The sequence below is a fragment of the Ananas comosus genome, linkage group 14, assembly GCF_001540865.1.
Source record: "Ananas comosus cultivar F153 linkage group 14, ASM154086v1, whole genome shotgun sequence".
NCBI classification, from domain to species: Eukaryota; Viridiplantae; Streptophyta; class Magnoliopsida; order Poales; family Bromeliaceae; genus Ananas; species Ananas comosus.
In genome coordinates, this window is record NC_033634.1 from 2253299 (window position 1) to 2273906 (window position 20608).

The 20608-nt window shown below is 36.1% G+C and overlaps 2 protein-coding genes across 10 annotated transcripts; both read right to left on the minus strand.

Annotated features, from left to right (window-relative positions):
• On the minus strand, nt 404-8706 carry LOC109720504 (large proline-rich protein bag6-like). Of its 7 annotated transcripts, none has more exons than XM_020247667.1 (16): nt 8522-8706; nt 7429-7557; nt 6244-6361; nt 4847-4954; nt 4424-4515; nt 4248-4319; nt 4004-4147; nt 3791-3875; nt 3559-3698; nt 2915-3079; nt 2758-2829; nt 2555-2690; nt 1672-2181; nt 1131-1462; nt 909-1013; nt 404-796 (listed from the first exon to the last, which is right to left on the minus strand). In XM_020247667.1, exons 2-16 carry the CDS (start codon nt 7555-7557, stop codon nt 788-790), a joined length of 2217 nt encoding a protein of 738 aa, XP_020103256.1. In that variant the 5' UTR covers nt 8522-8706; the 3' UTR covers nt 404-787. The 7 variants fall into 7 exon arrangements, with proteins under 7 accessions (XP_020103256.1, XP_020103258.1, XP_020103254.1 ...); XM_020247669.1 differs by having other exon boundaries at nt 2612-2690; nt 7429-7562; XM_020247665.1 differs by having other exon boundaries at nt 7429-7562.
• LOC109720520 (threonine--tRNA ligase, mitochondrial 1-like) lies at nt 9336-19191 on the minus strand. Of its 3 annotated transcripts, none has more exons than XM_020247691.1 (22): nt 18827-19191; nt 18246-18357; nt 17909-18034; nt 17666-17725; nt 17165-17254; nt 16779-16853; nt 16450-16578; nt 16281-16370; nt 15849-15937; nt 15669-15765; nt 15491-15577; nt 15226-15310; nt 14909-15003; nt 14739-14771; nt 14234-14320; nt 13700-13792; nt 13023-13115; nt 12721-12942; nt 10666-10737; nt 10243-10314; nt 9954-10025; nt 9336-9656 (listed from the first exon to the last, which is right to left on the minus strand). In XM_020247691.1, exons 1-22 carry the CDS (start codon nt 19102-19104, stop codon nt 9561-9563), a joined length of 2253 nt encoding a protein of 750 aa, XP_020103280.1. In that variant the 5' UTR covers nt 19105-19191; the 3' UTR covers nt 9336-9560. The 3 variants fall into 3 exon arrangements, with proteins under 3 accessions (XP_020103280.1, XP_020103282.1, XP_020103281.1); XM_020247693.1 differs by having other exon boundaries at nt 9908-10025; XM_020247692.1 differs by lacking the exon at nt 9954-10025.

A 20608-nucleotide genomic window follows, 5' to 3' on the forward strand; every position in this document is an offset into this window, starting at 1 on the left:
AATGAAAAATACAATTAGGGATATTAATAAATGTTGATGGTGGAGATTAAAACTCTCGACCTCATAAAGTAACAAAGAATTAAGATTAACTTTGATACCATAATTTTACTGAAATAGTAAATATTGTCGAAAACGGCCTAAGAATAAGAATCTTCCCATCTCAACTCTTGAACGCATTATTATTATTATTATTATTATTAGGGGGTCTACATAAATTTTGCTTAATTTAAACTCTACAAAATAAAATTACTGTTTAACTTCACATTTGTCAAAAAATAAAAAAAAAAAAAAAAGGTGAGAGAGAAAGAAACAGAGAATAAAAGAAGAGGATTCAGGTAGACCATATCAAAGGGAAAAATCCCCTGCAGGAATTATACTCGACAGAGAGCGAAAAGGAATTCTCTTTGGTGAAACATTATAAATACTCTGAAAAGAAATGAATAGATCATCACATAATACAGATAGTAATATGACCATGTATAATAATATTTAACAGAGGAAAGAAAGGTCATATGTTGCACCTGGAGATTACAGAGGGACTTAAACAGATCAAAATGAAAAAGGCCGACACCTGCGCCAAATAATATGTACCAAATACCAGTAGCTGTTCACCCACTAAGCATCAAATACACTCTAACAAAAACTCATATCATCAAAGAACAATAACTACTCTACCCTCTCTTGGTCAAACAATGCTGTTCGATTCGATCTCTCGCACCGATATCATGAAGTAGCTCGATCAACACCCTCAAAATGATCAACCTCGAGAGCTTTATCCATCAATCATTCACTCGGTCTGCGTGTGTTGGAAGAGTTTAGAGAACATCTTGGCATATTACCAATTTTTGAGCAATAATAAGATTGAAGCAAGCACAAGAATATAACAGAATTTCTCAAAGACCTACTACCTTTGGGCGCTTCGGATTAGGGTCCTCAGGCGGGTCTCGGCGAGGCTGAGAGCCGCTCGATTCATTTATGTTCTCTCTTGACTCACTCAACCTCTCCGTTGTAGCCTGCGTGCAGTCATAATTCACATTATATACCTAAATATCGTTACTGATATTGGAGCGACTAATGGCAACCATTAATAAAACAATAACAGAACTCTAATAAGAATATATTACTCTTACTTGTGCTGTTGAGGAGCCATTTTGATCAGCTTCGGTGCCTTGAGATATGAACGGCATAATGTGACGAATCAAATTGGAAAAGAGTATCCCTTCTTCATCGACTCCTGATGCTTCATTACTTCTTGTACCCATCTGATCTGCAACAGAAACTGTGACTGTGTCCTGAGGAATGGCAGTACTAGCAGAATGAACTGCTTCTCCAGAAAATACTGTTCTAAGCAACTGATCGACGCCATTCAGAAGCTGAGACATAGGTCCTTGGTCAATTTGTTGTGGCTCAACATGAGGTTGAGAGTTATTCTCGCTATTACTATGAGGTTGTTCCTGTTGGTCTGCAACAAAAATAATTATATGCCTGAAGTCTGTTGAGCATGTATTTATCTAGTATCAACAGAAGAATTATTATATGCATAGTAGGAAAATAATAATAGTTCATAACTGGTGGCCTATCGTACCATAATCCAGCATATAAGTTGCATATGGTTAAATGTTAACTCACTCCGAGAGAACAAGAAAAGAAGCCACGGAAATTTTAACCGACCTTGATATGCAGCTGACTCATTTGCTAGATTGAACCCAGAAACTTGAGGCTCAGTATTTTCATGGAAATTGTTGCTATTCGTTTGAGCACCCCCCAAACTAGATTCCGCATTTTGAGTTTGTGCTGCATGCACGACATTAGGTTGTCCATTGATATTAGGTTCAGTTTGTACTGGTTCATTTGGTAAGCGAGAACCTCTTGCGTCACTAACATTTCCACTATGTATGGATTGTATTCTGGCAAGTAAAGGATAAATTAATCCGACTGCACTCCCAGACGAATCAGATGGCATCAGATTTACTCCAGAAGGTACGGCTACCACCGTTCTTAACGGTAATACTCTTACTCCTGGCTCTCCAGCTAAAGGTGCAGTGCTTGCTGCCCCTGAAAATATTTGAGGACTAGCATTTGTATTGGATGGATTTGTTGCTGTGTTTGCTCGCTCCTGAGGTTGTTGTGTGTTAGTCTGTTCGCCTGGGTTAGGGTTTGCAACAGGTACAGCACGACCTACTAATCGAGAGGAGTCCATTATTATCAAGTTATGAGCATATAGAAATCGGAACAAAATAGAGGCATTTAAAAAAGGGGTTTTGACATATACATCTCCCCACAAAATCATCTTTTACATACATAACCTCGCAAAAGCTGAATTTTCATTCACTTCTGAAAGTAAAGTTCTTACTGCTACAACCCTTGTAGAGATGCCCCTATTTACGAAATATCATTTAATATAAAACCACTTCCCCCATGAATTGGATGACTACCCAACTTACAGGTATGGTCATATTACACATAGAATTTACAGGGTATACACGTAAATAGATGATTTTGGCTGATTACATATATATGTGTGTAAAAGCCGTTAAAAAGGAGATCTTAATACCTGCACGAATACGTATATCAATATTTCTAGGACGAAATAGAGAACCAAGTGGTTCACCTTGTAAACCTTGTAAACCCACACTGGGATATACAGCTCCCATGTGCCCAACATTTGATCCAGGGAAAAAGGGAACAGGCTGCAAAGGAAATGTTTAGCAATTGGGAAGCAGCAGTAAAGTATGCATTTGGTTAAGTGTATACAACCTGAACCAACAAAGGATTTGGCCCCGATGCAGAGATGAAAACTGCTGCCCCGGCATTAATTGCAGCCTCCGACTGGACAGGAGAAGCATAGAGTGGATTCAGAGAAAGTTTGAACATGAAAAATTAAAATAAGATAAAAGCCATTCGTGAAACTGACTGGTGATTGACCCGTGCGCAACATCATTGTCGTGCGACCAAGCTCGAGAAGCAATGAACCCAAATTCTGTAGTAACATTCCTGCTCTGATTGCATCAGCTTGAAGGTTTGTTCGAGCTGAGGGATCGGACACATTCACATGATCCTCCAACTGTCTTGCAATTTGCTGTATCAAAAACAAGGTGTTGTCACCAAATGCAGATATCTTAGCCGTATTCAGTCACTAATTATTTGCTATCTTTCTTTTAGATTGATTTACCAACGTCACAAAGATAAGGTTTCATTAATTAGTGACTCGCCAAAACATAACAACAAAAGCATATTTCGGAGTAAAAGGTTGACAAAATATGCTAACCACAACACTTAATAAAACTGGAAAAATGTAATATCTAAACACAATATCTAGATGAAATAAAGGAGCAAAAATGTTATAGAAATAATAGCAAAAGAACATGAATAAGAGTTAATAACTGGAAGCAAATGAATATGATAAAAAAACTCTAAGCTAGCATCGTTACACCAAATGGCCAGACATAATCCACTCTTAACTCCAAGACATCATGTATTGTTACTCGTATAACCCACAAAAATATGATACATTGTTACTTGTAAAACCCACAATAATATGGAGAAAGAAGAGTGTACATTTAAAGATAATCCAGCTTGTTCCGTAAGAAGGTGTCTTGTAGCCTGCATAACTTCAGCTAAAGATTCCAAACTTGGCAGACCACCCTGTCTAGAATGCATGCCTGCACCGCCTGCACCATCAACACCCTGAGCACTTCCTGTAAAAAAGGCATGAAATTTGAATATCTCATAATTTTCAGATTAAAAAAGAAAAATTGCGAGATATATAGGGTTTGAGAAGGAGTAAGACCACTGATGTTGAACCCTGCTCTCCTAAATTCCTCCCGCATAAAGTCTAGATACTGGTATATAGTTGTCAAAGAATCAGGAATGACCTGCCAAAAAAACCAAAGCACACTTAGCACTTTTGATAAGGTAGCTCAATAAACATCTTTAAAGTTAGTAGAGAAACGTTGTACCAATCTAAAACATAATTATTCCATTATGAGGATTTATGACTTACTGATGGCTGCTGAGATCCTAGTGGAGCTCCAGACTGAAATCGAAGAGGAGTCTGTTGTGAGTCAAGCTCAACCCTCAGAGAAGCAGGACTTGGACGTGGTTGGTTGGAATCTGAGTGCCCAGTATCATTAGCTGTTCGCGTACCCTAACAAGGGGAAAAAAAATAAAAAATCAAAGGAACACTATAAAGTTAAACTTGGCTGCAATTGAGGTAGAGTAGAGTAGATGATTTATCTGTCGATTACCACAACAGAAGTTCCCAAATTGTGTGAACCATTGTTTGCTGCCCCAATAGAATTTAAGATACTAGAGATAATCTGCAAAAAGAAATCGAAACATAGGTGACAGCCAACTTCATTGAAACTGACTGAACTAACTGGAAATTAACACAATACATAGAAAATTATTCTTGAAGCCTCACCTGACTAAGGTGTGGAGGTTGATGATCGCCTTGATCTATATTGACGGCCTCAAAAACGATGCTACGAGTCACTGAACCGCCATGCTGATGAGCTGTATTTGAGGAAGTATTAGTTGCTTTAACATAGAGCAAAGTAACTTTTCAATTGACAACTCTGTACATGCCCAACTCTTTACATACTAAAGTAAATGTAAGAAACCAAATTTCTGAAAGCAAAAAATTTGGTTGCTTGAATAGACAAAACCTCTAGGTCTCTAAAACAAATGATAAGGTTACCATCACATATGGCATAAGTAGCGGCTTAAAATATTAGTAAATTATTATGCATACAATTTCCGAACATTCAAATAGCTAGAAGCCGATGAGCAAATAAATAGTCATCCAACCAGATATGAAGCCAAGTTTTCAAATTATCCATATTACCTGAATTGCTTGATGCACCTTCATGTCCCAAGTTTCCCGTTGAAGGTGATGATGAAGATTGGTGTGGTTGTCTAACAACCAGATGCAATGTATGGCCATCTTCCACATCTACTCAACATGTTAAGGAACTAAATATCAAAGTAATCAACAATACATGTCTTAAATTGGTGAAAGTTTAAATATCAAAGTAATCAACAATACAGCCTATATATTAAATTGGTGAAGCTTTTAGAGCACAATGCTCTTAGAGAAATTAACGAACGACAAATAATGACACATGTACATATGCTAAATGATTGCAAGAGAGAAAAACATCACGAGCAACACGAGCATATAAAGTGTAGCATATAATATAGACCAATTTAATGCACACTACATATGTAAATTTATACCAAATGTTAGAAAGGGATGGATCAGGACATCATTAAAATCACTGTTCTCTGCTTCCATATACATACCTTACGAGAAATATAGCTGGCAAAATTTCACAAGAACCTTAATAATAAATTCTTAGGTTTTAAATTGTAGTTCATGAAACCTTCCTTACAAACCATTCCTTGGCAAGCTTGCATCTTATTAAGGTATCTATCTTCTCACCAAAACTTGCACATACCTCTTTTAAGGCTATTAGCCATCATATCAAGCAATTTGTCCCTGTCCGTTCTCCACAAATTTCTAAACAAAGCTCCATTAAGAGACTTGAAGTATATAACCAGGTAAAAGGCTTAAACATCTACAGAAGAATTATGTTGATAAATATGCAGAGGTGTTTGCTTTCTCGGAGTCAAAAAATTCTGAAGTTTCATCATTTTTCTTCAGCATCTACGTGAAGACCTAACATCTAAACATGAATTCAAAGAAATCTAAAGATAACCAAGAGGATTATACGTGCCAAAGAATTCTGAAAATTTTTGTTTTTCCTAAACCAGCCTAGGATTTCAACATGAAACCATCAACTTTGGGTGCTTGTTCATTCATCCAATTTAAGCACAAGATGCAAACTCATTGGAAAACTTTATAATTATCAATGATAAAAATGAACCGTCTAATCACATAATATGCGCCGCATTGTACAGTTACAACGAAATTTGAAAGCAGGAAAAAAAAAAAGCAGCCAATTCGCAAATTCAAAGAAAGAAAACATAGTTGTTAGTATAATTTTTTTGGGCCTGCACATAATAATTACTTACTCATGCACGAAAAAGTTAAGCAAAAGAATTACCAGTGCTCTTCAAAAAAATATGACATTAGAATGAAGCATTTAACTTCATATCTTTTAACAATTTTATGAAGATTTTCAAGTAATACCATTTAAGGTATACGTAAAAAATTAAAAATCCATATTGAAATATCTGTATGGAGAACGTACAAGGCATTCAATGCCCGAAGGAGGATACGGTACGCAGAAAGGAGTTCGTCATCTTTCAAAACCTTTCCACGACAGATAAGGCGTTGTTGTTCTGATACTACCCCGGTGACGTTAGCAATTTTTTCCTTGAGAAGTGGAACAGGTAGCTGCATGGAACACAACGATTGAAATCCATTAAGCATAATCAGAGAAGCTAGCAGGAAGATGACAACATGGATTTCCATATGCAAAAATGCACCCAAACTTACAATTTGCTTTCCTTATTTCTTCCTTCATTTAAAAGAAAGAGAGTGACATGCAATAATTCAAATATCTAAAGTGCCAAGAAATAAATATGCACGCTCAAGTAGCCAATAAACCTAGCCCCAAGAGAAGAAGGCAAACAATCAATGGAGTAAAATTTTTAATTCTTTTTCATCTTTTTTTTTTCTCTGGGAGGAACAGGCATATTTATAATAAAGGTAATGGTAATGCAAAATATGCCCTAAAAGTGAAATAAAAAGTTCCAACCGACGATAAAAGTAAAATGTTTGTCCGCATAAGTAAATAGCCTAGGACCTACTTATTTGCATCACACCTGTGATAATGAAATTTACATTTCTAAAGTAATTAACAGCCCTTCTGGTTTTCTCTAGACCATTACAGCAGGTCGAAGTTTCGTTGTGATCCCGTTAAATATATTGGTAAATTGCAGTACTTGTTTATGAACTTGTAGTGAAGTTTTAATTTAATCTTCAACCTTCCACTTGGACATTTGATATCTCAAACTTCTCCAAGCATCTTTTTTTTTTTTCCGTTCTTGTTCTCATCTGCTATTAATTAGAAAATTTTTGTCTACACACGGTGCATCTGTACATCTACGCAACAAGCATCCATTGGCTGTGATTCCATCTCATATTTCAATCGGTACTATCTCCTAAGTTGTAGCCTTATCTCTCCAAGAAACGGGATGGTTAGATTGAAAATGCAGAATAAATAGAGGGTTATACATTCATGGTGTATGGTGTACGGATGCATCAATTGCAGGCAATAATTCTCCTTAATGGCAAGAAGGAGAACTGATGATACTTGTAACATGGACATTGTAATGTATAAATTATTAGAACTTTGGATGACAAGCAATAGAGTAAACCTCAATTGAGAAAGCAGAACAGACGAAAATTGATCATTATATGGACCAAATGTGGGAAATAAAGAAGTACGAAATACTTACACATTTGTTCACGCGCAAAGTGTATATCTTAGAATCCAAAGTTTTGACTTTTATTTCGACAGTAGTCTCAGAAGCTTCAGTAATGTCACCATGCAAGTTAGTTACTTCAGAATCAGCATTACTCTCCATCTTCTCTGGGAGTTCAACATTAATTATGAAAATAAACAATAAGGCGAAACATTTCAAAAGAAAAATAAAAAATAATTGGACAGTATTGCATAGCCGTTCAAGTTTTCAATAAAAAGGTATAACTGCAGATAAAACAAAGGCAAAGCAGTTTAGTTTGAAAAATAGAAGAATAAAATACTTAACAAGGTTGCTTAGTATATTAGATGTTGGCTACCAAATCAATTCTTGGCACTTATGCTACAAGGAATAGAAATCTACTCATCAGCAAAATACTAAGAAAGCAACATATCAAAAGAAAATGATCAATTTTGATAAATTTTGCATGAAAATGAAGATGCATTCTCCGGTTTGCTCTCCTAAACTCTCGCTTGAACTCAAGATTATTCACCAAACAATTGCCCTAGCATCACACCAATAACTACAAGGAGGTCATTCTCCAACCAGAATGGGATTTGATCGACAACTCAATCAACTTCATGAAATAGTTGAGCAGGTAATCCCACCAACACCAAGACAGATGCCAAAATACCATCCTCAGCCAACTTAATCTTGATCAAGAAAAACCTTTCAACTAATCAATTTGAAGACCACTTGTCGATGTCAAATTTTACCTTTCAAGAGAAAAGCCACACAAAAGTCCGAATCTACTCGATTCTCCGTCAAAATTCCCCTCCCAAGAACTCAAGAGAACCCCAAAATCTGAGGAACTTAATAACGCTTAAACATCCACGACATGATGAAAACTCAAATTTACCTAAACTCGCACTTCAAAAAGAAAAACCAATTTTTAGCGAGAAAAAATTGAATCTTCGCAGCACTTACCACGCCAAGAGAATCAAAAAACAAGAACTAACCAACTCGACTATACAAGCGTCAGCTGAAACCCTAGCGAACTAATAATAAACTCAAATTCGTAGCCAAAAAAGGTGGCTTTCCCGTGGAGAATCCTCTGTTTATTGTTTACCTCGGATTAGGGGCGTTGTTGGGATAGGAACCCTCGAGGAAAGGAGGGAGACGAAGAGGAAATTTGGGGATTATGCAACGAATCTCTCTCTCCCTCTCCCCCACACACACACCATCGCAGCTTCGTTCGTCGTACGATTGGGAGATTTAATGTAAGGGTTGATACAGTGATTCGGCCCCCCCCCCAAAAAAAGATAAAAAGAAAAAAAAGAAACTAATTATATATTGCTCTATACGGAATAATAAGGATAAGGGATTGAAAGTTTTTTTATTTGGTGGTGTAATTATAAAAGTTTCTTGCACTCTAATCTATTTCGTACTTATTAACTTTGATTGTTCCATTTAGGTGCATAATTTCATAAAAACGATTTGGGTTAAAAACTGAATAAATTATCTCATACATTCTCAATTTTGATAAATTTTAAGTAGAGTAGAGAAGGACATCTCTTCGCAGAGATATTATGCAGATTACAATTTGAAACCAGAAAAATGTGCCCAGGTTTATGCAATTTTTTTATACAAAGAGTAGTTAAGACATAAATTAAGAATGTAGCTTTTGAAGCATCGATGATACAGTGGGTTTTGTGTTGCTGTTTCTGGTTGTTAGCAACAAAGACAACCTTACAACACCCACGCATTCACTCACGTAAATATTAAGCGCGCGCACACACCCTCCCACACAGCATGGCATTAATTATCCGGAATTGAATCCTCAAAGTGCATTTGCCAAACAAAACCTGAGAGAGCATAAAAATTCTATAATACTCACTTGCTCAATTAAGAGATCACTTGTTAGTTCTACAAGTAGGGAGAGGTTTTAATTCCAAAAAGGATGCGATGAAACAACCGGGCGCTACAGAACCAAATTCAACAGCACAATTAAAATGAATTAGCACGTGACTATCACTCAGTTTTTAAACTCGTCTTTTTAGACAAAAATCGATGACCCAAATTGACCCAATTTCAGGTGCTAGAAAGTATAACACGCAGTTTACAAAAGATTATGTAATATAAATGCCCAATAAAAAAAAAATTATTTTCTATTTGTAAGCTGCTGCTTCTTCCTTATAGCGGTCGAGGAGAGCAGGGACGCTCATAACACAGTGATCTGCCTTATCTCTGATTCTAACACTTACCTGCACAGGAAGAAGTGATCACTTGGTTAGTTCTACAAGTCGGAAGATATTTTTAATTCCAAAAGGCGATGCGATGAAACAATTGCGCACTACAGAACCAAATTCAACTCAAAATTAAAATGACTTAGCAAGAGACTGTACTCGTTTTTAATCTCGTGTTTTAAGGCAAAACTTGATGACCCAAGTTGACCCAATTTCAGGTGCTAGAAAGTATAACACTCAGTTTGCAAAAGATTATGTAATATAAATACCCGACTAAAAAAAATTTATTTTCTATTTGTAAGCTGCTGCTACTTCCTTAAAGCGGTCGAGGAGAGCCGGGACGCTCATAACACAGTGATCTGCCTTATCTCTGATTCTAACACTTAACTGCACAGGAAGGAAATAGAGATGATAATAAGTCTTTTAACTAAATTTAGAGAAATATACCGAAAGGGAGAGACATGGTGCTCATTGCAGAGTGATCTGCCTTATCTCTAGCTCTTAAAACTAATGTGGGCACAAACAAAATAGCTATCGCGATAAGTTCCTTCTGAAATTATAGTGGAGAGAGAGAGAGAGAGAGAGAGAGACTCCAAGAAATAACCTGTTGAGTTTCTGCTTCCTGGGCGCCAACAACCAATATATAGTTGTATTGAGCTAGCTGAGCTTCCCTCACCTGCAAAGAAGAGAGCAACATGAGGAGTTACATTTCATAAGTTTATGCCCATCACCAGTTGATAGCTTAATCATAGGCTAGGGTTTTGCAAGTATTGTAAAACGATACTTAAAAAACTAAGGCAACATGCACGCATCGGCAGTTATTGATATTTTTAACTTTGTATTAAGAAAAAGAAAGAAAAAGTACATGAATTAGTGATCCAAGAATTCACTTATGATGTTTCAAAGGAGTTAAGAAAGTAACATTTTAGAAAAAAATCATTGAGAGACTTGTTGGAGATAATTAAGCTAGTGCAAGTTGCATGTGTAAAAAATATGCAAACAAACTCTCAGGAAGAAATTGATAAACCTTCTTCTGAATCGTCCTATCTGATAAATCAATATCAACGTAGTATCCAGCAGCATGTATCTGGGCATGCACCTGAAGAACATAAAACAAACATATAAACTAAATAGAGCAACTGGAAAACACCATAGAATCTTTACATGCAGGTTAATATATATATATGAGTCCGGCTACTATGCTATTAATAGCATGAAGCACTTGGTGCTACCAAGTTTTCCGCCGTTAGATCTACCCTTTTGATCATTTTCACCCGTTAGATCATACTATTCAACCAACCACCATATATATATATATATATATATATATATATATCTTGATCCGATTATATGATAATTATCATGGTTCAGTAACCACGATAGTTCAAAAACCGGTAACCTAATTCTCTACACGCCAATCCTACTACACCCGGGGGTTCCCAACTCANAGGGCTACTGTGCTATTAGAAGCACAATAGCCCGTGTGCTCCTAAATTTCTAACTATCCATCAAATGTGATGGATGGTTAGTGTGAAAGAGAGAAGAGAAATTGGGGAGAAATTCAAATAGAAGAAAATTTGAGAAACCTAATTTCTCCTCAATTTCTCTTCTCTCTCACTTTAACCACCCATCAAAATTGATGAATAGTTAGAAACTTGGGAGTACACGGAATGCTCTGCTCCTAATAACACAGTAGTCTGCTATATATATATAGAGAGAGAGAGAGTTGAGCTAGAATACTATTAATAGTTTTTGCCCCCTTTTGCTATCAAGTTTTTACCTTTTGGATGATAAATTGTAGGGTTAGGATGATATTAGTCCTTTAGGGTTGAGTGGTCCCCCTAAGGTTGAGTGGCACTCACTGGGTTATAATATTTAATACAATGGTTAGAAATGATCAAAGAAATTGATCGAAAGGCTAAAATTGATAGCAAAAGGGGGCAAATACTATTAATAGTATTCTAGCCCAACTCTCTCTCTCTCTAGAGAGAGAGAGAGAGAGAGAGAGCTACTATACTCTTACGTGTAGAGCCCTTTGTATTCATAATTTATTTTTGATGATTGAGCTTGAGCTTTCAAATTTACGATCCACTTTGTTAAATATGATCTAAATTATTTGAATTTTCTAAAAATTAAATTTTGTAATTTTTTGAAATCATAATAAAATCCATCACGTGGGCATAAAATGAACAGTCAAAATCGAACGACGTACTAAAAATGGATGATTGGATCCTTCAATTTAAGATCGGAATTATTGATCTTTATTTAGATAGTGAATAAAATTTTTTTATCAAAAGTTCAACCGATTCCGATTCATTTACGCCGTTAAACTAGCAAGTATCTCATACAAGCCGTTAAAAATTGTTAATTTTGAGATCTTTTGATCATAAAATAAATGATGTCGAAAAGTTATAAAATTTGATTTTTAAAAATTTTAAAACTCTAGATAATGTTTAACGGTATGAGTTGTCGATTCGGAAGCTCTATCATCGAAAACGACTTATGGGTATGAAGGCGATCATGCTCATAAGAGTATAGTAGCCGGACTACACACACACACACACACACACACACAGAGAGAGAGAGAGAGAGAGAGAGAGAGAGAGAGAGAGAGAGAGAGAGAGAGTCACGCCCTGAAGTCACNATATATATAGAGAGAGAGAGAGAGAGAGAGAGTAGGTCTTGTGTGCTATTAGGAGCACAGAGGCCTCCGTGCTCCTAATAGCACACAAGTCATACTATATATATATATATATATATATATATGACAACAGCATTAAGTAACTAAAGACTCAGCTTTACAAAGTCTATTACTATGCACATGAACCTTAAACTATGAAATAACCAATTTACCCTTTCCCTCTAAACTGACGAATATGTCAGGTATAAAGTCACAATATCTTGAAAGTACAGGGACTATCTGTGTATTCTATCTTATAAATAATGATAACCACTGTGGTAAAAACTAAAAAGTGATGATAAATCGCTAGAAGACTACATCTAACCGAGCATATTGTTGCCAATTTAAGGGTACCACTAAGAATGAATATAATATGTGATTTCACAGGCAGCATCCTGATACCTGTTTTGCATATTCTTGACTATTCGCAGAAATAGAGCAAACTATGGCCTGTCGAGGGCTAAGCCAAAATGGCCATTTTCCCTTATAATGTTCCAAGAGAATTGCAAGCATCCTCTCAACAGATCCTAGGATGGCCCTGTGTATCATCACAGGTCTTTCAAGTTTCGCTTCGTCCTCTGCAGAGTAGGTGAGTTTGAAACGAAGAGGAAGCTGAAAATCCAGCTGCAGCAGTAATTTTAAAAGTCAGAAAATGAAAATAGAGCCACTTCATAGTCTACAGAGAATGTGTCACAATGTGAAACCTGCAAAGTAGCACATTGAAATTTTCTCTTCAATGCATCAAAAACACCAATATCAATTTTAGGTCCATAAAATGCACCATCTCCCTCATTGATCTGCATCAGAAACATTACGATGAGTAGCTTTAAATGATAATGTCTCATGTAAGTAGAATTTTCATCAGGAATAATGAGGATGGATATATTCCTTAATATATGAGTTAGTGAGAGATAAATGTGCCAAAAATTTAAATTGTCTACTGGTGCTCAGTTTTTAGTAGCTTAAACTTCACAACAGTACAGCCAAAACTATCAAAATGAGAACAAACCTAATGAGCAACAAGAATAACAATAACTCATCTACTTCCATTCCATTGAAATATTGCACAATTCGAGGTTTTACGCACTTATCATTCCTGCAGTGGCTTGTTACTGGAACAGATTTTTAGCATAATCCTGCGGTCTGATAACCAGATAATTACAAGAACATGGAAGGACGAAAATTATTTCACATCTTAACAAAGCTAAAAGTTAATTGAAATTCGTTTAGATAGTTTTTAATTGAAAATGCAAAAGATATAAAGAAAATCTATCAGCTTCAGTGTTTCACTTAAAGTGCAAACAGATTATCGTTTTGATAAGCTACCAGTGGTTAGGAAAATGTCACTGCTTCAAAGTATTTAATAAGACACTAAAGATACCTTCCATGGCCTGTTAAATTCATTAAGAGCATCTGCCAGAGCAGCCTCGGCTTTCTCCCATGTTTCAATATCCCCCAAGAATTTCTCCGGTCTCTTTACAAGTGAAAAGAATGGAATCAATAATTGGCGTAAAAAAGCTCAAAGCTAATAGTTAATGTTATTTTCAAGGCAAGTGATAAGTATTAATTTCTTATAAGATACATAAGTTCTAACAGTTAATATTATTTCAGCAGCTCAAACCATATTTAAGGGCATCAACTGGCCTTAAAACTGAGTCCTGCTGTGTTTAAAGAGATAAACCGAGTCCTACTGTGTTTAGAGAGATAAACTGAGGCATAGTAGTAAACCAGTAACTTGCTGACCAAATGGAGCAATAACCAACATCAGTATAGAGAGGACCTCTCACTATATGCAATGAAAAGTACAATTGCATATACATTTGGATGAGAAAGCATTAAGATATGTTTCAATGAGCCCAACAACATGTCTAATAGCACATATGAATATGTACAACAAAAGGGAAAATTTACTTACAGTTGATAATTCCAACTCAAATGTAAATCCAAAAATACCGTAAGTGTAATTGATGAACTCCAATACCCCAATAACTTCATCTTTTATCTGTTGGAAAAAAATAGTGCAGCAAGATATAACAGTGTATAAATACAGGAGCGATTGTATTAATTATCCACAAACAATTAGGGAGATAGAAAAGCTGCAATACAAAAAATCAGTACAACAAGAGAGCAATCAGAAAAATGGTGCATAATAAAAATCAACAACCAAAACAATGAATTCAGGAATGAAGTGGAAAGGGGAGTTTAAGCAGACCTGATTTACAAGTTCAAATATCTCGTGAACTACCAATAGGGAGGGTCACTCATAAATATTTATCAGTTGAAAATTTTCATCATATAATGCCACATTTGCACAGTCAAAACTCGTACAGAATTGTACAAAAATAAAGTGAATTATCTCTCTTATAAATAAAAAAATTAATAGCACAAAGATTTCCACCGTACAAATTAATCAAACTAACCTGACTCTCCCTACAGAATATATGAGCATCATCCTGCAAAAAACAAGGATTTCATGTTATCAAAGAATGTTAAGGAAAGTAAAGATCAGATATAAAAGAGTTATGCATGAATGGGATCTTAAGAGATAAATACCAACTTATTATCAACCTAATTGCATTAACATAATTACCTGCTGAAACCTTCGAACACGTGTCAAACCAGAAAGTGCGCCACTAAGTTCATTTCTATGCAAAACGCCAAAATCTGCCAGCCGGAGAGGCAATTCTGCAAAATTATCCCCAAATGGGTAAAGAGTCTTGCAGGAGGAAGCATGATATCCAAAAAAGACAATCAACATATATATTATGGCAGATCAAAAATAAAATAAATGCAGTCAAAAGTATCCAAAAAGATCGTTAATACTTAACTTTCAAGTCAATCATGCTACAGTATATTGTTTTGATGTAATACATTAAAACATTACAACCCTCATTGGAAGCAGCTTACCTCTATATGAGCGAACCCTGTGCTCGAACATTAAACAGTGGCCAGGACAATTCATTGGCTTAAGGCCAAATTCCTGTTTCTCTATCTGCATTCAAGAAATCAACTCAAACAAATAGCAGAAACATGATCTAGGAATAAAAGAAGAAAAGCTAGCCATTCTCAACACTAGGATATAAATGATATGTAGAGTTATATACTGATATTAAAGCATTCTTATATAGATTCTTTCTAGTACAAACCACTGGCTTTTAAAATAAAATGTTACCTCAAAAACAAACATGTTCTCCTTGTAGTTTGCAGCGTGCCCTGACGTTTCCCATAGTTGCATATTGTAAATGTTTGGTGTCACGACCTGACAAGCAGACAGAACAGGAATACAATGAAGAGAACAGAAACAATTTAATACAGTAACAGACCGATTGGTTAGTTAAAAAAAAATAGACCTCTTGATAGCCTCTGTCTCTATTCTGTGCTCTCAAAAAATCTATCAACTTATTATATATTCTTGCACCATATGGAAGGAAGAAACAGCTCCCTGGACTGCATGATTAAGATAAGAATGTCTTACATGGAGAAGTAGGCCAGCTGGATAAACAAAGAGGAAAGTCAATAATGCAGGATACCTGAGGGGATGGAAGAAGAAAAGCTCTTGAGCCTGTCCTAATATCCTATGATCATATTTCTTGGCTTCCTCTAGCATACGTTTGTATTCCTGCAAATTGCAGGACATAAAAATATTTATGGAAAAAAATTGAAGATACTAGTGTAAGAATAATCAGTCTGAGGAATCATATGCATATCAAACAAGTTATTGTATCAGCTATAACAAATAAAAAAAAAAGGTATCACGAAAGCGATAACGTGTGTGTGTGTGTGTGTACGAAGTGCGAAGTATAAAAAAAATTATACTTCAATGCTACCCATACAGGGTTTTTAAAAGATGTGTGAATATATTAATTATGGGAGAAACCCGACATAGCAAGGATTATTGTAGCATAGTCTTGTAAAATTGCATCACTAATTTGATATATCATCTTGAATAACAAGAGTTGCACCTTGAGACGTTTTTCATCAGGAAAGGATATCCCATAAACTCTTTGCAAGCTCTCCCGATCCGCCTTTCCCCTCCAATAAGAGGAAGAAGCCTAACCATATATGTCAATCTCATGTCAATGGCATAAGCAGTAAGTCAAAATAAATAAGATTTCAGGCCATAAGAATTACCCTTAAACAAGAAAATGCTTTCACAAATGATGTATTAGGGATATGTGGCCCACGACAAAGGTCAACTAAGGGGCCACACCTATACACAGTGATTGTCTTGTCGCTTGGCAAGTCATTAATGATTTCAACCTGCATATCATAACCGAAATTGCAAAATTCAAATATGTACATGCAAGCATGAGAGGTACTATAACATTGAAATTGGTAAAAGTGGGCTTTAAAGTACAGCCATTTACTTCAGAGAACAAAGACAACTAGCCATGTATCTAAGTACCAAGAAAGACAAAATGCAAAGTTTCAGAACTGTACGAACAATAAGAATATATTGCCTTAAACTTATTTTCTGCAAAAATTTCAAGAGCTTGCTCCCTTGAAACTTCAATGCGCTCAAAAGGTTGCTTTTCCTGCATTAAGTTTGACATGATAAACAATTAGTTAGTAGTACAGAGTATATAATCATAACATCTGTCACGGAGTTTGCTACTGCATAATCTTTATAGAAGAGCGATCAAAAATAGCCAAATAAGAACCCAGGTTTGTTTGTCATTCTGTTAGAACAAATAAAATATAGAAGTATTATTATCGCGACCTCTTACATATTAGATTGATAGTTGAGGCTATTACAGAGGCCGAGCCACTAAAATTTTCAAGCGTCTGTAGCAATCTAACAACTTGTACAACTAAGAGAAATAGGAAAAGAAAGAATACAACTTACTGCAACTGCCTTTTTAGCCTGAGATTCTATGCGACTAAAATGCTCCTCATTCAATGTGATATCATTGTAGAATGCATCATAGTAGAAACCCTGGTACAAATACAATAGTACACCATAACCAAAAAAAGAACAAGGTTAACATAAATTTTGACCATAAATAACATAAGAATATCTTCTGTCTATACTTATTACATTTATGATAAGTGATAGCCTTTCCATGTAGCAACTAAACAAAGTATGAGTCATTGCACTAATTATTAAATGAAATCAACAAGTCGTATAGTTAAGTAAACAATTTAATGAAATTTGTCATTAAAAATAAATTAAATTAGTTGTTGGTTCATGCTATTCAACCCTATATCATGTTGTCTTATTTCAGCAATTGTCAGATTAGACACTCAGATAAACTCCAGAATTTAATAATCACCATCATCAAAGGAAAAATAGGAAAGAGAGAAAGTGAGTGAAAATGCCAGCATGCAACATTCTTGAAGAACTTACCTCCCCTCTAGTAGTGCACGGCCCAATACACAGTTTGCATCCATACTCCAATTCAACAGACTGACATTTCGAGGAAATGTAAAACTTAGTTAGAATTGCATAGTCAAAAATGCAGATGGTTTCGAAATCTGACCGCTAATATAGGAAAAATGTAGTGGAGAATAAAAACAACTTCTCTAAACGTGTTCAAAGGTGACAGAAAAAACATGTTTGAGGGGACCGGCATGTCAATCTGGAAAGTACCTCCCCAAGGATGTGAGCGCTGGAATGCCAGAAGGTGTCTCGTCCTTCATTGCTATCAAACTTGAACAGTTTCAGTTCACAATCGCCTTCTAAGGGACGAGTCATATCCCATAATGTTCCGTCAACCTTAAACCCAAGGAAAACCCACAAACTTTTACAAGTGATAAAATTATTGGACTAGAACAGTAGGAGATGTGAGTTATGGGCATAAATAAGATAGATATACAAATCAGACACATCATACTAATAGATACTATAACAGAAACCAAAGTATTAATGCCCACCATTTAATACACCTTCCCAAATGGTGAGATGGTATAACGAAAAATATTCTTACCTGAGCAATTAGAGCACTAGCAGCCAAACCACTAGATATCTCCTTCGCAATGTCCATGGGAGATGTTATCCACTTTTTACCCTCCTTTACTGCCCCATCAGGCAATGTTATCCTACGAATCAGTGACCATAACCCCAAATTAGTGTTATGTAATCTAGGAGCTTAACACTTTACAAAGTGATGACAACAGCTTTAGTCAAGGAACTTTGGTCGTGGAATGGGAATTTAAATGACAAAAGTAATCCCCAATTCTGAGTCAGTCCTAGAAGTCCGGAATTGAATCTTATTCAACCGTCGAACATCAATAATTCGTTCCATTTCCAATTCCAGTTGCTAACCCCACAAAACAAACGGAACTGGTCACTCCCACTGCAGTTCCAACTCATTACAAATCCTTCTACAGTTCCAATCCACCAACCAGTGAACTATAACCACGCACTCTCAAGTCTACTAATTTAAGCACACCAATCACCACCATCCTCATTCATACCACAAAATTCCTAAAATACTTACTTAAATTGTCTCTTTTCCTCACCGATCACTGCTTACTGGCAAATAGTAAATCACGAAATGGCCCTTACTTGATGGGATCTCCGCCGATGCTCTGGCGCTCGGCGGCCTGCTTGGCCTGGATCGCCTCGAAGAGGCGGATGCGCTTCTGGATGACGGCGTCGAGGTATGCCTCATCCCTGCAGCTCGCCGGCGCCGGCGCAGCGGCGGCGTGGTTGTCGCCCATGGCGGAGGTCGCTAGGGATCGGGAGGAGGAGAGGAGGCGTAGAGCGAGAAAGGGAAGAGGAGGAGGGGAGGAGGAGAAGGAGAAGCGTAGAACGGGGAGGGCCCGGCGAAGGCAATATAGCATAAGAGAGAGGGAGCGTCGATGGCGAGGGAGGGAGCGAGTGGCGGCGCGCTTCCCTTTTCGCGATGGGTGAGGAAGAGAGGGAGATTGCGAAGCGGGTCGACGAGGGCTTAGGGTGTGGTTTTTGGGGGTAAAAATGGTGTCGCTGGTTTTGGTCCACCACCTCATCTGTAGACCTGTGGACCATGTCTACCGGGTTTAAGGCTCGATGCGCCGGATACCTATTGCGTGCCTCCCACGCAGTTCCAGCGGAATTTTATAATATTTCAAAACTATTATATTAGTTTATATTTAGAGTGACAAATTTAATAACTAATTTAAGGGAGTCATTTGAATTAGAAATTTGCTGAGAATTTATATGATAATATTTATTAACGGACTGTTGATGATTTTCGACAAGTGTGAAAATAAGAATATTTTCTAACTCATGATCGTTTAGTATTTCTACCATTTAAGAATTTAAAATAATTTTACTAATTTACTAATATTTTTTACAACTATTCAATTTGAGTTAAATAGTAAATTAAAAATTTTTAATAATAATTAAAATATTATAAACCGTTAATGAAATAGATCTTTATAATGTATATATATGACGTTAGAGTTTATTAAGAAGAAGATATATTAAATAAGAATATATTAGTTGCTGTTTATTTTTTTTAAAGTTTTTTTAAAAAAATAATTTTATAATTTTCGAAATGCCTGAATGTGACGGGTGAATTCACAGAGTTAAATGGAAGGCAAATAGCTTGTACGGTCCACGGCTGACGCGGTAGACAATGTTCACGCCGTAATTTCTCCCAAAAAAAAAAAAAAAAAAACCCTGTTGGGTAGTCCGCGCTTTCATTAATATTCACGTATGTTGCTGTGGTTACCATTTTGTGACTCTATTTGTCTCGTGCATCTATTGTCACACAGAACACATGTAATCACAACTCTTTTTCTGTATAAAAAGCCGTTTAGTCGAATTATCGCATTAATGTGATTCTTGGATTTTAACTGATAAAGTTCTTCGAGATCCGACTTTTCGTCTGCTGTTGAACTTCTCTATTTATGTGCAAATCCTTAAACTCATTAGATCAATAAGTACTAATAACTTGTGAAGTTAAAATCATCTGCTGAAAATATTTAAGTTCAAATTTTAGTATTTGAGTCTACAGTTTTTAGATTTTCCATCATAATCTCTTTTTTATTAGATGGTAGGGTTATTAGGATATCACAAATTCACAGTATCTTTCTGGTTGGTTGTTGAAATAAGTTGTGTGCTGAAAAATAGTCGCGTCTTTATGACAACAATCTTTGTCATCTCCATTGGATATATAATCGTTTCAAAATTGATAACTCATTTTATCGATTCACCGTATGTTTCTGCTTTTCATTAAGCTCTTACTTCTGCAGCAAGTGTTGGGCAACTCGCTAACTCTTGCGGTTATTTTAAAGAGAAATTTGCATCAATTATAGCAGCAAAGCGCGAAGGTTTCTTATTTGGTTTCTGTACAGATCATTG

What these genes read in the sequence shown, in the direction of transcription:
- LOC109720504 (XM_020247667.1), bottom strand. Translation starts at nt 7,557, where the DNA reads ATGGAGAGTAATGCTGATTCTGAAGTAACTAACTTGCATGGTGACATT. An exon ending in AGGTGCATCAAGCAATTCAG is followed by an intron (nt 4,516 to 4,846) that starts GTAATATGGATA and finishes CCTCAAATACAG; the next exon opens with CTCATCAGCATGGCGGTTCA. An exon ending in CAAATCCTTTGTTGGTTCAG is followed by an intron (nt 2,691 to 2,757) that starts GTTGTATACACT and finishes TTTCCTTTGCAG; the next exon opens with CCTGTTCCCTTTTTCCCTGG.
- LOC109720520 (XM_020247691.1), bottom strand. Translation starts at nt 19,104, where the DNA reads ATGCTATATTGCCTTCGCCGGGCCCTCCCCGTTCTACGCTTCTCCTTC. An exon ending in AGGCTAAAAAGGCAGTTGCA is followed by an intron (nt 16,854 to 17,164) that starts GTAAGTTGTATT and finishes AACTTAATGCAG; the next exon opens with GAAAAGCAACCTTTTGAGCG. An exon ending in AATTTAACAGGCCATGGAAG is followed by an intron (nt 13,116 to 13,699) that starts GTATCTTTAGTG and finishes TTTCTGATGCAG; the next exon opens with ATCAATGAGGGAGATGGTGC.